Source organism: Dunckerocampus dactyliophorus, chromosome 21 (genome assembly GCF_027744805.1).
Source record: "Dunckerocampus dactyliophorus isolate RoL2022-P2 chromosome 21, RoL_Ddac_1.1, whole genome shotgun sequence".
NCBI classification, from domain to species: Eukaryota; Metazoa; Chordata; class Actinopteri; order Syngnathiformes; family Syngnathidae; genus Dunckerocampus; species Dunckerocampus dactyliophorus.
The window spans coordinates 3,171,557-3,192,059 of NC_072839.1; the positions used below are offsets into that span (position 1 = coordinate 3,171,557).

The 20,503-nt window shown below is 41.5% G+C and overlaps 2 protein-coding genes across 12 annotated transcripts in view; one reads left to right on the forward strand and one right to left on the reverse strand.

Moving 5' to 3' along the window:
* The window catches only part of rttn (rotatin), a 77,775-nt gene that overhangs the window by 33,768 nt on the left and 23,504 nt on the right, over window positions 1-20,503 (reverse strand). For 8 of the 10 annotated variants that reach the window (XM_054765824.1, XM_054765822.1, XM_054765823.1 and 5 more), the window contains 12 exons: window positions 17,425-17,574; window positions 7,206-7,409; window positions 6,807-6,994; window positions 6,462-6,735; window positions 6,300-6,390; window positions 6,121-6,235; window positions 5,499-5,661; window positions 2,817-2,979; window positions 2,520-2,710; window positions 2,303-2,418; window positions 1,326-1,481; window positions 1,047-1,259 (listed from right to left, as the gene is read on the reverse strand). In XM_054765824.1, coding sequence (XP_054621799.1) covers window positions 1,047-1,259; window positions 1,326-1,481; window positions 2,303-2,418; window positions 2,520-2,710; window positions 2,817-2,979; window positions 5,499-5,661; window positions 6,121-6,235; window positions 6,300-6,390; window positions 6,462-6,735; window positions 6,807-6,994; window positions 7,206-7,236 — 1,701 coding nt within the window. In that variant the 5' untranslated portion in view covers window positions 7,237-7,409; window positions 17,425-17,574. Of the gene's footprint in view, window positions 1-1,046; window positions 1,260-1,325; window positions 1,482-2,302; window positions 2,419-2,519; window positions 2,711-2,816; window positions 2,980-5,498; window positions 5,662-6,120; window positions 6,236-6,299; window positions 6,391-6,461; window positions 6,736-6,806; window positions 6,995-7,205; window positions 7,410-17,424; window positions 17,575-18,843; window positions 18,932-20,503 lie in introns of those variants that run through there. The other 2 variants (XM_054765820.1, XM_054765827.1) reach the window with 2 other exon arrangements.
* LOC129174158 (suppressor of cytokine signaling 6) lies at window positions 10,045-18,736 on the forward strand. 2 transcript variants are annotated; one of them, XM_054765828.1, is made up of 3 exons: window positions 10,045-10,235; window positions 10,846-10,920; window positions 12,760-18,736. In XM_054765828.1, exon 3 carries the CDS (start codon window positions 12,887-12,889, stop codon window positions 14,486-14,488), a length of 1,602 nt encoding a protein of 533 aa, XP_054621803.1. In that variant the 5' UTR covers window positions 10,045-10,235; window positions 10,846-10,920; window positions 12,760-12,886; the 3' UTR covers window positions 14,489-18,736. The 2 variants fall into 2 exon arrangements, with proteins under 2 accessions (XP_054621803.1, XP_054621804.1); XM_054765829.1 differs by having other exon boundaries at window positions 10,846-10,887.

Consider the following 20,503-nt stretch of genomic DNA (forward strand, 5'->3'; position numbering starts at 1 on the left):
TAGTGTACAAGAACAGGATCAGTGACCTCACAAATGTCACAGACACATTCAAAAATCTTGCAAAAAAAAAAAAAAATAGTACTACAGTACTAAAACAGTATTATGATGTAATAACCCATGAGTCCCAAAACAGTACTCCCTCACCAGTTGACACTTTGAATTTCTCGACTTTAACCACGGGATCACTGTTTTTCAAAACAACATTCATAAATCATCGCTAGTTGAAGAGGGCCTTATATTAGTCAAAAATACACATATTTAAGCAAATTGTTATGTATTTTTTGCCCAAATTAAGCATTTTAAGTGTAAGGGTTACTATAGGGGTGTTATTTATGTCTAGAGGGCTCTATCAATGTAAAAACTGTACTTAGGTCATTAACAGGTTTTCTATGCTCTAACTCCAAAAATTTCCCATTTATTAATAAGGAATCCTACTTTGTGGAACTCACAGTCGGGTCTGGAACCAACTGACCACAATAAACAAGGGATGACTGTACATTTATCCAAGTCGTGTAGGAAGTTTTCCCCTGACTCAAATATAAAATGCAAAAAGTTGGGTTGTCTTATATTTTGGGGTTCCAGAGATTCATACATGCCAACCAATATAGGAACCCAAACTATTTCTCCCCAATCTACAATCATCATTCACAGGCACACACAAACAGGGTTCCCATGCTTTCCCTGAAATCATTTTTCAGGACATTTTCAGCCACTACGGTAGATAGCCACACTTTTCGACTGACTGTTGCTAGTTTGGCCGTTAGGGGGTATGCAAAGTCGTTAAATCTAGCAATGACGTCACCTGGAAGTTGGAAACTGCAAATTTGATAGCCTGGTAACGCAGAGATGCTTTAATGTTGCCCAGAAGATACAGTAAGGTGACAACAGACATGCATGCATGCAGAGAACTTTTAACCCGTGCGCATTCACAAAGCGGGGGAAGATAAATGATTTTTCAGGACATCTTTACTGCAGGCTCTCTTGACAAACACAGGTTGTCTTATATCCAGGTCAATGCGATAATAAGTATGACCTGCAGCTCATACCTCAGCCTGGGCCTCCTTGAGGAAGACGCATGTGGATTCCACCCAGAGAGCGGCACGGGTAACCCTCTTGTAGATCTCGTGATTGTCGGAGTTGACCTGCTCCAAGTAGGCCACTGCAGACTCCTGCATGCTGGGCACCGCCAGTGCGAGCGCCTTGTCCAGGCAAAGGTGAAAAATAGCTGTTGCTGCATTCTCAGGGAGATTGCTACCAGCCTGTGTGATAAAGTTATGTTGTTATTAACAACTCACAAACTGACAAAGTGAAGTTGGCATGCACACCTTTTCAAGAGGGAGTATGGTCTGTAGGAGTTTAATGGTGAATACAGCCGAGCTTGTGTATGCAACTCTGTGGTGAGCTTGAGAATCGTTGACCTCATCCTGGTGGTAGCTCAGAACATCCGCTAGCAGGCTCATGCATGCTTGCAGCTTCTCCTTCTGAAACACACCAATGTTGTTCCATCACATGAACGCTGCCACACACCAGTGCACCAATAGTGGGGGGCTGAGATCCAAGGAAAATATTTGCTTGATTCAGGCGTAGGAAATTGAATCTAAAGGAGGATTTGAGGGTTATTTTTGGACGAGATACAGATCCACCTTATCTCACAATGAATAAACTGGAGCAATCTATTCTCAGCCACTTTGTTCTGTGTGGAGCAGTGGTTCATTAATACCAGCAGGGGGCAGTAAGTGTCCTGTTTATTGTTTGCAAGGGAGATCAGATGGGAGCGCTCTCAGAGGACACCCCCCCCCCCCCCCCCCCCAAAAAAAAATCAGCTCTCCACATAAATATGACAAAACAAGCCACAAGACGTTGTTTGGCATGTTTTAAACAACAGAGGTCCGGAGGGGCCACCATGCTTGACAAGTGTACAGCATGAGCCCACCTGCAGAGGACCATCTCAAAGAAATTAAGAAATTATAAAAGAATTTTGAAATACCCATGCAAACACTGTCTGTAACCAGCAGGCAGGGCTGGAAATCTTGCAGACATTATATTTAACGTGTACTATAGCCTTAAAGTCACCTTACATTTGTGTGAGGGGGCTCTTTGTAGCAAAACTGTGGTTTGTTGTAACCTTCTAAAATTCATTGTGCATAATCAAATGCATGTTGCCTGCCGAGCACCGTATGCCTGTGTGTCTGTGGCAAATTGCCATGAGGCAAAACCAAGCACACCACCGCCCACCCACCCCCCGGTGAAGTGCATCCATTCATCTGCATAAGAGGCTGTCACAAGCAGTGGTTTGACTTGCCAGCTCCATCCCCACCAGGCTGCAATCGTCCCACACCAGTTCACAAACGCTGTCCCCGAGCAGGAGGACGGTGTCGAACAGCAGCTCCAGAACGCGACAGAACACATGCGAACCCTCTGAGAAATATGAAAAGGAAAAGAGAGAGAAACAGATTTCTCGACAAAGCGGTGGAATATTTGTGGAGGTTGTGAGAGCGCACACAAACACAGGCTCTTACCTGTCTTAAGCAGCGGTATGGCATGCTCCATGGTGGCGACGGTGAACTGAGCCAACGTGAGCTGCTGCACCCGCATCTCCGGGGCGTCTTCCGCATCCAGGTCGGGGAGCGCCAAGTGGGCCGCGTCTGCGGGAGACTGAGGCGTTTGCCTGGCTGCTTGGACTGCTGCTGTGCTTCTGTGCGAGCTGCCACTGCATGAGAAGGAAAAAGCAAGTATATGGATGAGACCTATGAGATGTGAGGGGGTGATAAAAGCCTACACAACGTCAGTAGAATTTTTATGACCAAGACAGATACCTGTTGGAAACTGCATCTCCATCTTGGCCATCCCCCCTGACTCTCTGGCCTGTGCCGCCGACTACAGATGGCCGAGGAGAGCACGCTGCGGCTGGAGAAGAAGCCTGAGAGCGCTGTGTTCTCTGCACTTCCTGGGAGTAGGACGAGTTCTGCGACACTGGATCTAAATGGCCAAAGCAAAAACATACCCTATTTACTATACAGTAAGGGTGTCACAAGATCTCGCGAGATTAAAACGTGACAAGATTTCTCGTTGAGAAAAAAAACGTTTTGTGGGTACTAGGCCTGGGACGATAATAAATTAATCACACAATAAACGAAAATGAACTGGATCATTTTATCATTTTAATATATTACCATGTGCATGCGTGTTTGTTTTCCTCATCTCTCGCCTGCAACAGACAGGAAGAGAGTTCACTCTGTGCATTGATTTTTTGTCAGTCATACGGTCTCTTTGTCTCAGTGGGTGGAGGCGGGACTGCTAGCATACACACAGTGCAGAAGAGTATAACGTCGTTAAAACGTAATTAGTAAATTGCAATATATTGTCATATATTATATGTTTTCATTATACTTCTATTAATAGTCATGTTAAAATCTCATCTGGTCTCGTAGACCCTTTCGTGTATCATCTCGTCTCGTGACACCCCTACTGAACAGTCAACCCTCGATTAATCAATTCCAGACCCGACTATGATAAGTGGATTTCCACAAAGTAGGATTTCTCATTTATAAATGGAATATTTTCATAGTTAGAGCATAAAAACCTGCCTACAACTGTCTAAATACAGTTTTTAACATTATTAGAGCCCTCTAGACAAGAAATAACACCCCGACAGTCACCTTTACACTCCTATTACACATTAGACATAATAAGAGAAAATGACTCTTAAATTGTCCGTAGGTTTGAATGCGAGTGTGAATGATTGTTTGTCTATTTGTGCCCTGCGATTGACTGGCGACCAGTCCAGTGTGTAGTCAGCTGGGACAGGCTCCAGCATACCCCCGCGACACTAGCGGCATAGAAAATGGATGGATGGATGGAATAAGAGAAAACTCACACGTTAGCATTGGGAGACTTCCTTCTTGTTGTATCTTTTTTACTTCCGGTTTCTGGAGAGTACTTCCTGTGGTGGTTACTGTTTCATCAATGTCACATTACTGACACCTAGTGACCAGTGTAGAATACTACACATACTACATATCACAACGTCTTTGAATGCCTTATATGTGTATTTTAGTTCATTTAGCCATTTGCTTGAAAAAATGTAAACAAAAAATGTGCTTAAATATGCATTTTTTATACTAATAATAGGCTGTAAATGGTCTTTGACTTTTATAGCGCTTTTCCACCTTGTAAGATAAGATAAGTTATGCCTTTATCTTATCTTATAACCTCTCATTGGGTTTTTTTGACTAATAATTGGTTGTATTCAACCACAAAACAGCATCATTTATCAATTCATATATTTTTGAAGAATCACGATCACGCGTGAAAATGGCACGGGATTAACTGCCTTTACCTTCACTACTACATACAGTACATCTGTAAAGCTGACGTTTACAATGGCGTTTAAAGAGAAAAAGCATTCTGGGCCAAAAGATGCTGAACATTTCACTAGATTTCAGGATAGCTCCTCTTGCACACCTGGTATTCTCTGCAGTTGAATACATAAACACCATTATAAGGGGCAATAATGTATATAGATATTGTTCACAATTCTGTCGAAATCTCAATCATGTCGAGATGCTGCCAAGACAGCATGATTATTGCACAGGTGTGCCTTAGGCTGGCTACAATAAAAGGCTGCTCCAAAATGTGCAGTTTTATCACGCAGCACAAAGTGTCGGGGGATCTTTGAGGTCAGAGTGTTTACTTTTACTGACTGTATATTCAGATCATTTGAGACAGGTTAGACATGGCATGGCAACTGTAAAGCTGGGGTTTACAATGGACTTTAAAGTGAAAGAGCGACCCAAAATGAAATAGACATTGTTTTTTTTGTTTTTTAAACACCTGGTACACCTGGCACTCTCTGCAGTTGAGTGTAAAAACTCTGTGGTCACTACATGAGGAAATGCTGTACATTGCTGAGACTAATAACACAAAATGTGACATCGAAACTATCTTAAACATACATAGCTAATGTGAGACAGGTGAGACATGGCATGGCATCTGTAAAGCTGAGGTTTTTAATAAGAGTTTCAAAATAAAGTGCATTCTGGGCCAAAAGCTGCAAAACATTTCACTACTGACCCACAAGGAATTTGGGATGACAAAAAAATCATAATCTGAATGACCATCTGGCACACCTGGTACTCTCTGCAGTTGAGTGCATAAACTCCCTGGTTGCTACATACGAAAAAAATATAATATATAAATTAAAATTCTAAGAAAAAAAATTATATTATAAAAATATACACAAGAAATACTTTATTGTTACTTTTATGAACAAAAACGTGACCCAATATTGCTAATTCCTACCTTTTTCTCACCTAAGTAACAAATTTGAGAAGGGTTAGCAAATTATTTTTCTCATCCTCATTGTTCCGAAATATTTAACTTTTTCCCCCACACAGGTCTAACAACGTGTTACCATTTGCACCCAATCTCTGAAAGAACATTTCTTTCACGTCAACGTTAGAAACAAAAGAAAGCAAACTGCCATAACGGTAACTCACAAGCAGCACCGCCTTGCTTTGCCGAGTGGAAGCTGGGATCTCGATGAAAGCGCAGCCTCTGCCTCAGCCCCGCGCAAAGCTGCCTCAGGCAGGAGAGCGCCTGCATGTGGAGGTAACTTGCCTCACCTTCGCCCGACCCCAGCCTCAGCAGGGACAGAAGCGTCTGAAGACAGGAGAAGACGTCCTCAGAGAAGGCATAAATAATGACTGATTTAGGATATGTGTGGGATACATTAGTAGGATGTATTTGTGTGTGTTGTGAGAGAGGAAGGAGTGTTTAAGCAGAGGCGGTGCACCATTGCACTTTATAAACAAGGCCAAAGTTCTTACATGGACAGGATATGACAAGCTGGAATAAAGTACATTCAATAAAATAAGCATAAGCCCCATCATGTCCTTCATAAGGACTGCTATTAATTTAAAATGTGCTTATGTAGTGGTGTAGAGCTGCGCCGCATCGTTCAGAGGCGTTCTGAATATTTTGGGTGGCATATTCAACCACATGAGACATTGTATTGCTTCTCATTAAGATTGTGCAGGTGCACAGCTGGCTGGTGAGTGGCTACTTGGAAACGGGCCAGTGGTTTTTGTTTCACGCTGAGCAAGCGTGAAGAGCGCACACCTTTGCAATATTGGGCCTCTGCAGGAAGATCTCAGCAGGGAAGTCCTGCATAATGACATCACACAGTATCTCGCACGTGCTCCGCACCAGGTTGGGGTTGCTGCTCCTTAGAGAACTTTTGCAAAAGAATTGAATAAAAAAGCAGCCATTAAATGTGCGCTTCTACAACCTTCTCTCACCTCTCATTGGAGGACAGGATGTGTCTGTCAGTGTTTGTCAAGGTCAGCCACGGAAACACAGAAAACTTCAAGCACTGCACAGCCTCGTGCACTGTGTACGAAACAAATAGATGAGCAACAAGGGAGGCATTCGAATGAAAACTGTATCAAGTATATCAGTGCCTGCTATTTTCTGAGGAGGTACATCCCCATGGCTGTGCACGTTCTGCTGGAAATACCCTCGATGAGGAAGATGACCATCAGATGGTAAATCTGTTGGCAGTGTAACGTGCGGCCCAAAGTGTGCGGCATGGCTGGGGATGAGCTCGGGTAGCTGGAACAGCTGCTCCAGAGTTGCGTCGATGACAGCTCGTAGTCTCGGCTCCACATTCGGAGACAGTTGGGTGAGGAAATCCTCCGCTCGGACATCTCTCAGCATTTGTGCTGCACTTGGATGCTACGATAACAGAAAGCAATGGATGAAACCATATTAACATGAAAACATTACCTTTGATCTTTGTCCTCTACCTTGGATAAAGTCAAAAGCAGCTCCAGGACTTCTTCCTGCATGGGCACCTCTGGGAAATTGAACCATTCTAGGAGATGTATAAACAGCATCCTTTCTTGGACAATGTCAGAGATGGAAATCAGGGAGTGCTTCAACTTGCAAATGATGCTCTTCAATGCACGAACTCTTATCTCCACTATGGAGTGGCCTGTTCGTCACAGAAACAAAATATTGACTTGAAAAGAAATATTATGCTTGTGCAATGCCGTTTTCAGATCAGAGAACACCACTCGACATGAATACCCATAGTTAACTTTTACAAATAGACAACATACTAGAACTATAATGACACTTTTAAATAATCACCAGTTAAGTGAACGCACCAAGCAACGCTATCATAGCTAACACTTTAGCCTTACCTATTTTCTTGATAATGCCAGATAATTCCATATCTCATGAATGCTGCGTCTCTAGTTGTTCGATCCAAGCGTTATACAGGCACAGAAATGATCGAGGTCAGGTTTGTTGATTGATCCGTCGTCTGTCTGTATCACATTAACGGCGTCCATCCCGGGTATGTTTTCAACAACCGCGCCAGCGTCGCTCCACTTCCGGGATAGGACCTGGTTGCGTTCAGGGGCGTGCAAAAGTGTAGGAGAAAACAATCAAACACGTCACGTTTACAATAGTTACAATCCATCCATCCATTCATTTTCTATGTCGGTTCTCCAATATCGCTTGAAATATGAACACGTTCTCTGTTACTTGAATGGTTGTTTTTCTCTAGCTTTGAAGAATAATTCACACTTTTAACCAAAATGTAAATATTTATTAAATACTTAATCATCTTGGTATGGAATGTGCTTGTGGATATTAAGCCTATTTCACAAGATATTACACTAGTCATTGCTGTGTGAGAGTGACAGGAAGAAAAGCTCTGACTCAGAGGAGAGATTGTTTGTAGCGTTTTTTTCTTGGTTAAAAAAAAAGACAATGTATAATGAAACTAAATCAAACTAAAATACAGTCATCCCTCATTTCCTGTGGTCAATTAATAGGATTCCTTATTTATAAATAGAATACTTTCATAGTTAGAACATATAACACACAAATATGTTTACGACCTTCTCAATACAATTTTAGCCTGATTAGAGCCCTGTTGATATGAAATAACACCGCCATAGTCAACTTTACACTCATATTACCCAATATAGTAGGCAGAATAACAGAAAATAAGACATATTAGACATAAATAAGACATAACAGACTCAAACGTTAGCATTGGGAGAGTTCCTCGTCTTTTTTGGTCTCATCAATGCAATATTACTGACACCTAGTGACCAGCGTAGAATACTACATATCACATCTTTGAATGCACCTTCCGAATGCCTCGTAGAGAGTTACTTGAATTTTTGTTCACTTGGCCATTTTTATGCTTGAAAATGCTTAATTGAGGCCAAGAATACAGGAAATTTGCTTAAATATGCATGCTTTTTGACAAATAACAGGGCAGAGTCAACCACGAAACAGCAACAACGCTAATTGTCACGTTTAATTGAAATTTTGAGTTTATGGTTATCATCACACTTTTCCTCTTTGCCATCACTGGGACCCTTTTTTGTGTTAAAAACCTTATCCTTGGTTGTGCCCGCAGATAGCTGCATGTTTTACCGTGTGGCACCTTAGCAGAATAAACTTTGTTTGTCAGGTGTAGTTTGGCTTGTAGATACACCGCGTCGTGGTCTTATGGCATCCTCGGTGCATCATCTCCGAGCTGCCACCCCTCCGCCTCCTTCCTCCACTACCACTTTCCCCTGGAGTGCCAGCGGCGCATCAAGAAAAGGCAGCCTGATCAACCCTAATAAGGCCCAGTAATTAGAGTCCTTGCAGAGAGCCTGTCTGCCCATATATCTGCCCCGAGCCGGTTGGAGGAAAAGCCTGCCATACGCTTGACAGTGTGGAAAAAAAACAATGTGATGTTCAGCGGGAACCAAATTAGCCTGGCAGTGGTAAACACCATCCCCTTTAAAAACAATACTGACACTAATTAGGCAACCAAGTTTTTTCTTTGCTCGATCAACTTAAGAGTGATCTTTTTCCCAATACAAACCCGGCGAAAGGGATCGAACGTCCTCATAAACCACAAATAAGAAAAAGTTTACTTGTTTGTGTGAATAATTTAGAGCAATTAATTTCACATAGAGCAACGCAAAACCCACCACGGTCAGCTGTGATTTCTCCACATAGAGACAACACGTTGGACATTTAGGCATTGCATCACAATTAAAATGAAAAGTAAAGTTATTAAAAAGTAAAAATGATATTGATTGTACAAGCTCTTTAAAAGAAAACATCATTTCGGAGCACAAATGTGTTAAAATATGTCATAATATGGACATATAATACATAAACCAAACTTTTTCCACCGAGGGCCACATATAAAAAAATACAAGGATGCAGCATGCCACGTTTTTTATATATATATATATATATATATATATATATATATATATATATATATATATATATATAGTGAACAGGCTACAAAAAAAGGAAGATATAATTAAAGAAGGGGTGTCCAAAGTGTGGCCCAGGGGTCATTTGCGGCCCACAGCACATTAAAAAAATACATTTCAACAAGAAAACGAAAAAGCGACAGCAAAAATGGAAACATTTGCAGTCAAATTACCGCAGATTTCTGCAGATGTCAGTTTTACAAGAATAAAGTCAAAATACTAAGAGGAAAAAAGTTGTAATCTAACGAGAAAAAGTCCTTATTTTACAAGGGTAACGTAATATTATGAGGAAAATTATGTCATTTTAGTAGCAAAAAGTTGAAATAATGAAGTAAAACAATGTTTTTTTTTAAATGTTGTAATATCATGAGAAAGAAACAAAACAACAAATCAAGTCGTAATTTTTTTTAAATTAGATGGTGGAAAAAGTTACAATGTTACAAGAATAAAGCCAAAATATTCTGGGAATAAAGTCATAATTATGACAAATAAAATGTACAAGAGGAAATTTAGTTACAAAATAAAAAAAAATAAAAAAAAAACAGCGGTCGTCTTATACTCGGCTCAATAAATTCTGTCATTTAATGCTCAGTATTTTTTAATTTTGACAACGACATTTTCATTTTATTTTTTCTTACATTAAACAATTACTTTTGCAATATCTAAATATTTGTAGTTAAATTGTTCACAAACCTAATGGAGCGCCTGTGTGTTGCGTTCGCTGCCAGCCACAACTCAACAGGCAACAAAGGAAGAGGCCGAAGCTACTCAAGTGTGCTAACCTAGTCAGTCACAAAGGTGTCACCTTATTGTGTCATTGTATTCGGGGACATATCGCACCGGCTTTTTTCTTTTTTTTTAACAAAGTACCATCCCCGGAGATTGTAAATGCGGTCACTGTTCCCGGTCACTCGGCGGCAGAATAACGGCAAGGTAACGTTACGTTTGCGACATTAGGAAAACTAGCTCATTGGCTTAGGTATTACTAGCAGCGCGCTAACGTTAGCCAAGCTAGCTGTCGTTAGCCGACAAAGATAGGAAAGCGAGCCTTTTGCGTAGCTTTTTATGAGAAACTCGGGTTTATCCATCATAAACAGGAGCTCGGGGGAAATAGCTGGTGCTTATTCAACGCGGGGTTATTTAAAAATGTACGCCGACGGTGTGAACAACCGTGCTAGCTGTGTAGCTGTCATGCTAGCTTGTGTCGTATGATGTATTGTATTGACATGTTATGTTCAACAATGTTTTTCTCTGTTTTGTTACGTTGCCACATAAGTGTTGTGTTTATTTTTTTTCCCAATTACGACACTCATGTTGGCATGTGGCTAAACTAAGAGTATTACTCTTAAATGCGTAGGCCGTGCTAGGCTAGGTTAGGCTAGTTAGGACAAAACCTGATTTCTATTTCTATAATAAGCACATGGTAGTATAAACAGTGCGCTGTTGTCTTGCGTTATTAACTCGCTGTGGTAATGAGATGCTAGGCGAAACAGGAAGTGCCTAACTATGACAACAAGATGTCCTTTGTTTTTTTTTTGTACAGCATCAAATGAAAGGTGGCTGAAGTGGAACTTGACCCATCCAGGCAAGTCGAGACAACATTTTCCTGCTCATAATGGTGAGACGATACCTAGGAAGCTCTTTTTTGGGACAGTATAGAGTTTAAATAGTTAGCTGTGGCATTTAATGGATCAACACATGAACCTTACATTTAAATATGTCGAGCCGGGTGCACTTACGCTAAAAGCATAACCAGTTTTGCAGTGGAGAATATTTAATACCCCTGTTAAACCTGTTTTAAAGGGCTCCCGTGCGCTCCACAACCACCTCGTGGTAGAATAAACAGAATGTATCTCATCTAAACCGCTCTCGTCCCACACGCTTGCGTGCAACAATGCGGCGTTCACATTTCAACAGACACGGATTGTTCCGTGTGTTTCACAACATGCTGTCTGTGAGGAAACAACGCTAATGTTATCACTTCCCGACACATCACTAGTATGTTGCATGCACAAAAGGGCAGCGCCTATGGGCTAAAAATATTGAGCGTCTTAATTATCTTACTGTTGCCATAATTGTCTTAAATGAATGTAATGTTGGAAGCTTTGTGAATTATGTGCAAAGCATATGGCCGCTGGATTATTGTTCCTGAAGTATCCATCTGTGTGCAACGTGTATGTGTCCCATCAGGTTACGTTGGAGTCAGGCTATGTCCACACAAACGCAGACCTTTTCAAAAACGCGTATATCCGCCACTCTGTTGTTAAAAAATAATAAAATAAATAAAAACACATTCACCGGCTGTCATGCGCATTTTGGCCAATCAGAAGCCTGTAAAAACCAAGCACAGCTGACTTGGTTGCGCATTATAACGCCTTTGTTCATCAACAGTGACATATGACACGTATATTATCTTACGCGGAGCCCAGTTCTTTCTTTCAATCGCCCGTGCGTGTAATAAGGCGCACACAATGAAACACCCGGAAGTCAATAAGTTCATGTTCTGTTGTTAAGGTTGAAAAACACGAGATGGTGTCGCACATTTCTTATGACACAAGCCAAAAAGCTGTTTTTACCCATCCCCACACACATGCTGAAGCATGAAAACCTCCACTTGTATCCTTTAAAATACAGCAATCCCTCGACACTTCGCGCTTCAAATTTTGCAGCTTCACTCCATCACGGTTTTTCAAAAATATATTAATAAATCATAAAGTTTCATGGTTGAATGTGGCCTTGTATTAGTCAAATATATGCATATTTAAGCAAATTATACATCTTTTTTTGCCTAAATGGTGCCTTTTTAAGCAGAAAAATGGGCTTAGTGAACAAGAACACAAATCTAAGGAAGGCATTCAGAAGATGCATTCAAAGACGTGATGTTTGGTAGTATCTTACACTGGTAGTATTTTACTAGGTGTCAGTAATGTTCAGTGAGACACACAACATCTATTAAGTCAGGCTACTGGTGTGGCCCGAACACACGCCCAGCTAAAACTCAACTCTGAACCCCTGATATCACTTCCTGTCCGCCCCCAATCAGCTCCCCCAAGCACCGGACCACAGTTATAGCAAAACACAAGTCTTATTTTCTCTTATGTGTACTATATTGGGTAATACGAGCGTAAAGGCGACTCTAGGAGTGTTATTTCATGTGTAGAGGGCTCTAATAATGTTCAAAACCGTTCGTAGAAGGTCGTAAACAGTTTTTTTTTAAAGCTGTAACTCTGAAAATATTAAATTTATTAATAAAGACTCGTACTTTGCGGAAATTCACGTATCACGGTCGGGTCTGGAACCAATTACCCGCAATAAACAAGCGATTAACTATTCAGTTTGATCTAGGGGTCGATCGTATCAGAGTGGATGAGAAAAAAAACACCAAAATGTCATCTCCAGCTGTTCCTTTCTACTATAAGAAAGTTTCACTGTGTGCATTTCTTTTTTCTCTTTGAAGGGTTTGGAGGCTCCACTGTATGCATGACTTGTGTGCGACCTGATGGGAGGATACTGCGGATAGTTCTTTCATCAGGAAAAAAGGAGGGACATCTCAGGCCCCCCACTTTGGAGGAGGGCCCGTCAGAATGAAGAAGATAAGTCTTAAGACCATTCGGAAGTCCCTGAGCATAAAGGGCAAAGAGGAGGGCGACTTTGTCATGCTTCAGCAACCCCCGGTGGCCACAGAGTTCTCCAAGGACGAGTCGCTGTTTGGTGGCTGCTACACCAAAGACCTCTCAGTGTGTGACCTGGGCGGCGAGGAGGACAAAGGTGGCCAGAATAAAAGCCGCTCAAAGAGCGAGAGCCTGATGGGGTCGCTGAAGAGGAGATTGTCCGCCAAGCAGAAGGCGAAGGGCAAAGCCGGCTCCTCAGCCATTGGCTCGGCAGACGACGAGGACACCTTCTCCTCCTCGTCTGTGCCAATTAGCTTCAACGAGGTGAAAGCCCAGAGGCCGCTGAGATCTGCGTCGCTACGGAGTCACCACTACAGCCCCTCGCCGTGGCCTCTGCGGCCAGTCAACTCTGATGATGGCTGTATTAAGATGGAGGTCAAAGTTAAAGCCATGGTTCACTCTCCGAGCCCTAGCCCCAACTTAAATGGCATTCGAAAGGAATTTAGCGATTTTCAGATGGATGGACTCTTTCAGGACCAAGCAGAATCCTTAAAGCAGTCCCAAAATGGTGAGCTGCATCTAAATATTGATGATAATGATGTGCCTGTGGTGCTGGGGTTGACGCCCCAAGACTACATCCAGTACACAATGCCTTTAGATGAGGGAATGTACCCAGAAGGGTCCCACTCCTTCTGTCTGGACAGCTCGTCGCCTATGGAGGTGGTGGCTGAGCCTGACAGTGGGTCCCCCCTGATGGACCAGGGACATGAGGAACACGAAATGGTAGGCGCTTTGCCTGCAGATATTTTTATAGAAACCTCAGTTAATAGTCTTCTTATCGGTTCTGCTGGCGTGATGCTCCAAAGCTCGAGAGGAGAGGTCCCGCCTCCTCTCTCTCCCCTCCTGCCTCCCATGACCAGTAACGGACGCATCCCCAGGACTTTTTCAGGCTTCAGCTCTTCAGACAGCCAAGTTGCTGAGAGAGTTCGACACCACCTCAACTTTGACCCGAATTCAGCACCCGGGGTCAGCCGAGTGTACGACTCGGTCCAAAGCAGCGGGCCGATGGTGGTGACCAGCCTGACAGAGGAGCTGAAGAAGCTGGCGAGGCAGGGCTGGTACTGGGGACCAATCACGCGCTGGGAGGCTGAGGAAAAGCTGATCAATTTAGCAGACGGCTCGTTTTTGGTCAGAGACAGCTCGGACGACAGGTACCTGCTTAGCCTGAGTTTCAGGTCACAGGGCAAAACACTTCACACTCGCATCGAACACTCGAATGGACGCTTCAGCTTTTACGAGCAGCCGGATGTGGAGGGACATACATCCATTGTGGACCTGATTGAACATTCTATAAAAGACTCTGAGAACGGTGCTTTTTGTTACTCCAGGTCTCGCTTACCAGGGTCTGCAACCTACCCCGTCAGACTAACTAACCCTGTCTCCCGGTTTATGCAAGTGCGCTCCCTTCAGTACCTTTGTCGCTTTGTCATTAGACAGTACACCAGGATAGACCTGATCCAGAAACTGCCCTTACCCAACAAGATGAAAGATTACCTGCAGGAGAAGCACTACTGAGGACACGCAACAGTGGTGGCAATTTTGCACTTTTGTGTTCAGTCGAGCGTACACAAGGTTTACACACAAGTAACGTTCGGAGATGGTTGGTTCTACGCGGAGGGTCCGGTCCAGAGGTCAACGCAACTCACAAACCCCCACAATGAAGTGCTGACATGAGTCATACATGACAGGTGGTCCTCCGGTTACCAACGAGTTCTGTTCTTAGCCTGTCAAGGAAGTCGGATCTTGTACCTAAATTAAGGCACTCACATTGTACACAACACATGAAGGTCATATAAAATATAGTTATAAAAAGATGAAATACAATAATGAAATGAGAACAGTTCAAGGAGTAGGAAGTAGAAGAAACAGGAGAACAAATAAAACAATCAACATAAAGCTCACCTGCGATACTGATTCTGGTCTTCCAGACAAGAGTAGACCACTGGACTGCGTAGTTATTACTGTCACTTTCTTAGGAGCAGATGCTTTAACATGCTCAAGGATACAATTATGGCTGCAACTAACGATTATTACTTAGTCAAATTAATCTGAAGCCTGTTGTTTCGATTAATCGAGTGATCGATTAGGCCCTAAATGGAGCAAATCGATATGAACCAAACACAAACAGTTGGTGGTTTGGCCCGCAACATATCAGAAAAGAGGCAAAAATGTCCATCTGGGTTTTCCAAAGTGAAAGCAGATGTATGTGAATGTCTTGTTTTGCCTAAAACACAAATATAATAGGTCTGCTTTCATGGACGACTAAGGACTTTTTAATCACACTTAGGGGCTGAAATCAGAGGATATTTACATTTTTAAATAAAAACAAACCGCTGAATCAATTATAAAAATTGTAAATTGGATAATCAGCGATTAATTGTTGCAGCTCTGCGCGTGCTGTAACTAATTCTCGGGCCGAGTGCCTACGGACCATGTTTTTCGTTTATGGGAGTGCTTTTGTAACAACAAAACACCGTAACCCGGGGGCCACCTGCACATTGCATTTTGAGGATTGGAGGGGAAAAAGTCCCTTTCTAGATTATAGATCGACACATTGTGGTAAATTTGGTGAAATTAAGATCTAATCATTGCTTTTAGACGGAGCAGTTGTGAGCATCATTAAAACTGTCAAAAGAGAACAGATTTTCACATCAACCCGCATTTGTTGTTGAACAGATTATTGGCAAATGCCATTTATTTGCTGTACGTATTTCCCATCATGAACTAATCTGCTACAGTTGACATGTGACACGAACCAGAGAAAGCACATAACTGTACAAGAATAGACTTGAAGATGTGAAGAGCCCTCACAAAAACAAACACCGCTGGAATATGAAAATCATGTTCTGTCATGAGCGTGACATGTCCAAGTAGCCACAGTGGTCCAGAATGTCGGCTTTTTTAAACAAACAAGAAGCTTTAAATTAGCATCTGGCTATATTACAGTATATGCAAGTCAAACGGTACTGATGATGCTGGACTTTTTTTTTTTTTTTTTTAAATGCTGTGCTGTGTTTGGAAACAGCAGTGTGTTCAACAATTCATTATTTGTGATTCACCTTAAAAATAAAATTCCAGACCACACGGATGCAAAAGCATATGCCCAAGTAGGTCTAATTCTCATGTCAACATTTGGTCTTACAGACCAGTGGTTCTCAACTGGTTTGGCTGTGGGACCCACCGTTACCGCTCAGAAACTAGCGGTGACCCATATTGTGGATGTTTTTCAACTTGAAAATCTCACATGTCTTATATTTAAAGCAGGGGTGTCCAAACCTTTCCCCATCATCTAAGAATGGACTTTGATATTTCACATTTTGTATATATTCCAAGAAAAAACAGCCAGCGTCTCAGCTTTGTGCCGTGGTCGAAAAAGCTTATTAGTATAAACTTTTTCTTGCTGTTTTTTTTTAATTTTCCCCAAATATTTCAACATTTGCATTTTCTTTTTCTTGTAATGTTCTGACTTTATTCCCATAAATATATTGACTTAATTCTCGTAATTTTCCAAAAAATGTTCTTTTTTTTTTGCTTTGTTTCTCATCAAATTACTTTCAAAAATATCTTTTCTTTAATATTACAACTTTGTACTCATAAAATTACACCCCCCCACAATGACTTTATTCTCATAAAATGACTGCTTTCCTCCCATTTTTGCTGTTTTTTTCACATTTTTCAAATATTTCAACATTTACATTTTCTTTTTCTTGTAATGTTCTGACTTTATTCCCATAATATTTTGTCTATTATTGTGTTAACTTTTTCCCAACCTATTTTCCCAAAAATTGCAACTTTTTTTCATCATATGACGACTTTAGAAAATAAAATGTTTTCTTTAATTTTCCTATTTTAATTTTAAATTTGTTATATTTATTGTCATCCAGTTACAACTTTTTTTCCTCACAATATTATGACTTTATTCTCATAAATTAATTTTTTTTTCAGATTTTTGCTGCCCACGTACCGTGGGCCACACTTTGGACACCCCTGATTTAAAAGGGCCTGTTTGTGACAAGGTGAGCTTGCAGCATTGAGATGCTGTCTCTCTCTTTATGGCCACTCTTCTCCAGCAGATATCTGCAGCTGTGTGTCGGCCGGACAGCATGTTAAGTCCCCACTCCTCTTCCCGCTCAAGCAAAAAAAAAAAAAAAAAAGTCACCCACACCTCATGGTGCTGTAGCAAGCAGAAAGAGCCGCGACCCACCAGTTGAGAATCACTTTTACACTAGCAGACAATTTCGATATTAACCATGAGCATAATAGGTTGATTTTTGTTTTTTTGCATAAGGAATACTATATGGTATGGTAGGAGAGTGAACACCTTTTGCTGTTTGTACGGCGTGTTTTGAACGCTACAACAGGCGACCTCATTGAGTACGGACGTCACAGCAGAAGGTGAAAAGTCCTGCTGCGTTAGTCTGAATCTGTACGTTGTGATGGCAGTATCTTACCCTTTACCTGGACCCTCATCCAATGAATGTCTCAAAGGATTTGGGGAAGCCACGGTTGGCGCCACGTCAAGATCTCGGCTCATGACGACTCCATTCCGGCTGCTTGTCATGAGCAACCATAAAGGAACGGTTTCGTGTCTTGTAGTTTCTCTAGAGGAAAGGGAAAAGCACATAGTTCACTACACAAGTGCTTTATACGGATACCTTGACAGGGAATTGTGTTTTCACATTACATATGTGTTTCTCTTTGACACTAGCGTCCTTAAAAGTACTTGGAGACAGAGTTTGGTAGGCCGTGAGAGCATAGTTGTAGTTAGAATGAAATGATGGTGTCTGAGGAAGTTAACCAGGAGGTGAATAGTGTTGCATGTTAAAAGCCTTTTAAAAGCTTGGAGTTGCGTCGGAATGAAGGATCTAGGTTATGCGAAGCTGTGTACTGCGGGTGGTTTCTTCCCGTCAACACCAGTTTGTTTGGAATCTGATTTTTAGCGTCATTTTAGCAAAAGGAATGTGCTTGTTTGGATTCGAATGAGGAAAACAAAGGACATTTGAAGAATTATTCTTGGTTTGCACTTGGATACTCTGGTTTTACATCCTGCCAAGAACCGTCCCGCCGCATGGTAGTCGTTTTTGTTGTTCTGCATATTGTGTGCGACGTAGAACACCAGCATCCTGTCCACTTGGGGGCTCACGAATGTGAACGAAAGATGTTTTTTGATACAACGTTTGACGAGCGGGAACCCTGTGTTGTTGCCCCCCCCCCCCCCCCCCCCTCCCCTCCCCCCCCTGCGCTTAACAAGCGTCACCACTTTTCCGTGCGTCTCCATGAATGAAGGCGACTGTTTACGATGTTATGTTTTGGAAACGCCCATCCCTCCCTTGTTCTGTTGACCTCTCTTACGTGAATATATTGGTACAAGACTTTCTTTGTTGTGTGTTCTACACATTTGTGCTGCTTACAGAAATGATTGCCTTTCTTGTGTTTAACAGCGGGGAACTAGAATGTCACCAATTTTGATGTGCACATGCACACAATGACTTGTGTTGTCATCTTGGGAGTCTCAGAGCAACACGTTTGCAATTTGTTAACCATAGTTCAGTTGAAAAGAGTATTAGTAGTGATTAGTCAACACTCTAGAATTACTAGTTGGAAGCAGTTTACATTGGTTGTCCACTTTCCAAAGTAGATGGCTTTTTGTAATGTTTTTTCTTTATCAGCAGTGATTTATTGCACATTTTGGATACAGTTTAAGAGTTTTTGTATCTGCCTACTATAAATTATAAATAAAAAAAAACTATATTCTAAAAAGTATTTCTTTGGTTTCCAGTGCTTCATTTTTATACGTCCGACATTGACTTGTTAAAAAAACAGCTTTATGTTTCAGTAGTGTTATGCTTGATATTAAGGCTGCAACTAACAGTTTATTAGTCGATTAATCTGAAGCTTGTTGTTTTGATTCATCAAGTATTCTGTTGGGCCCTAAACCAGCGGTGTCCAAAGTGCAGCCTGCAGCACACATACACACAAAAATATTAATTTAACAAGAAAACAGCAAAAATTGAAAAATCCAGTAATTTTTACAAGAATAAAGTCAGAATATGGAGAGAAGGTTCTCAGCAAATGACAGTCGTAATTTTACAACAATGTAATATGGGGGAAAAATCACATCATTTTGGTAGCATAAAGTTTAAATATTCCACTTTAAAAAAAAACAACAAAAAAACAACCAATAAAGGTGTAATTTTTGGGGGGGGATCATTTTCTGCATGTAAAACTATAATTATTGTCTCAAAAATGTGTTTTGTGTTAACAGTTTTGGGTGTCTGGAACAGATTAATTGGAATTACATTATTTTACATACTGTATATAGGTAGATGCTTTATTGATCTCCATGAGAAACTGATCTCCAGCAGCTCTGCAAAAATGTCATAATAAACTGAATCACAAAATAAAATAAAAGAACCAAGGCAAGACATGGCAGACAAAATAAATAAATAGAATAAGAAGATAATAAATAAACCAATAAATATGGGACAGATCATGTCAAGTTTTTAGTGCAATAATACATCATGAATAATAATACAACATAATCATAATACATCATAATTTAATACTGTAAATCCAGTCCTGTGTTTGTTTTCCATCCATCCATTTTCTATGCCGCTTATGGAAATTAGGGTCACGGGGGTATGCTGGAGCCTATCCCAGCTGACTTCGGCAAGAGGCGGGGTACACCCTGGACTGGTTGAATGACATTATTTTCGATGGCAAAATGTTTACTTTGTTTAAAGTCCGTTTTGGTTTGAGTCGGACCTTCTTGAACGGATTGACGTTAACCGAGGCACCACTGTATTGCATTTGTGCAACTTTTTTGGATAATATAGAAGGTTGCGAAGTAAACTTGGTTTCCACGGGGGAGGGGGGAAAGCGGATTTCGACGTTTTTAAGGCTTTGTTGTGAAAACAGACGTTAGCTTGTCATACTGGTTTTCCTGATGGTGAAACATTAGTCGCCGCCGACAATGTTTGTTTTCTTTCCTTGACAAAATTACTGACTTGTGAGAAAATTCCTTCCCCGAGGGTGCTTCTCGGTTTTGAAAGAGTTTACTCAGGAGAATCCATCCATCGCACGTCTGCCGCCTCAGATTAATGATCCGTCCCTGCCATCTGGTGCGCCGCGTGGCGTGTCCATTTTTCACCTCCAAACTGGGGATGATGTTGACAGCTTGAATTACCCGGGAAACATATATATCGCTTTAAATGGTCATGCCAGGAAAACATGGGTGGGACCAGGCGGTAATGATGAAGGCAGTGTTACCTGCTGGCAACAGATGTCTTTGACTGAAATGTTAGAGACGCTCACACACACACACACACACACACACACACACACAGAGCTCACTCAGACACACTTCCTCTCTATTTATCATGCATTAGGAGTCTCTAAAGCCCAATTAGCCTGGTTAGACAAGGGACCGCCTTCTTCAGCATCAGGTCCCTACTGAAACAGCCACCCATCTTGGTGATTATTGGGTTCATGTGGGGGTATGTTGGATTTATGGCGCGCTGCTGAGGGTTT

What these genes read in the sequence shown, in the direction of transcription:
- LOC129174158 (XM_054765828.1), top strand. Translation starts at nt 12,887, where the DNA reads ATGAAGAAGATAAGTCTTAAGACCATTCGGAAGTCCCTGAGCATAAAG.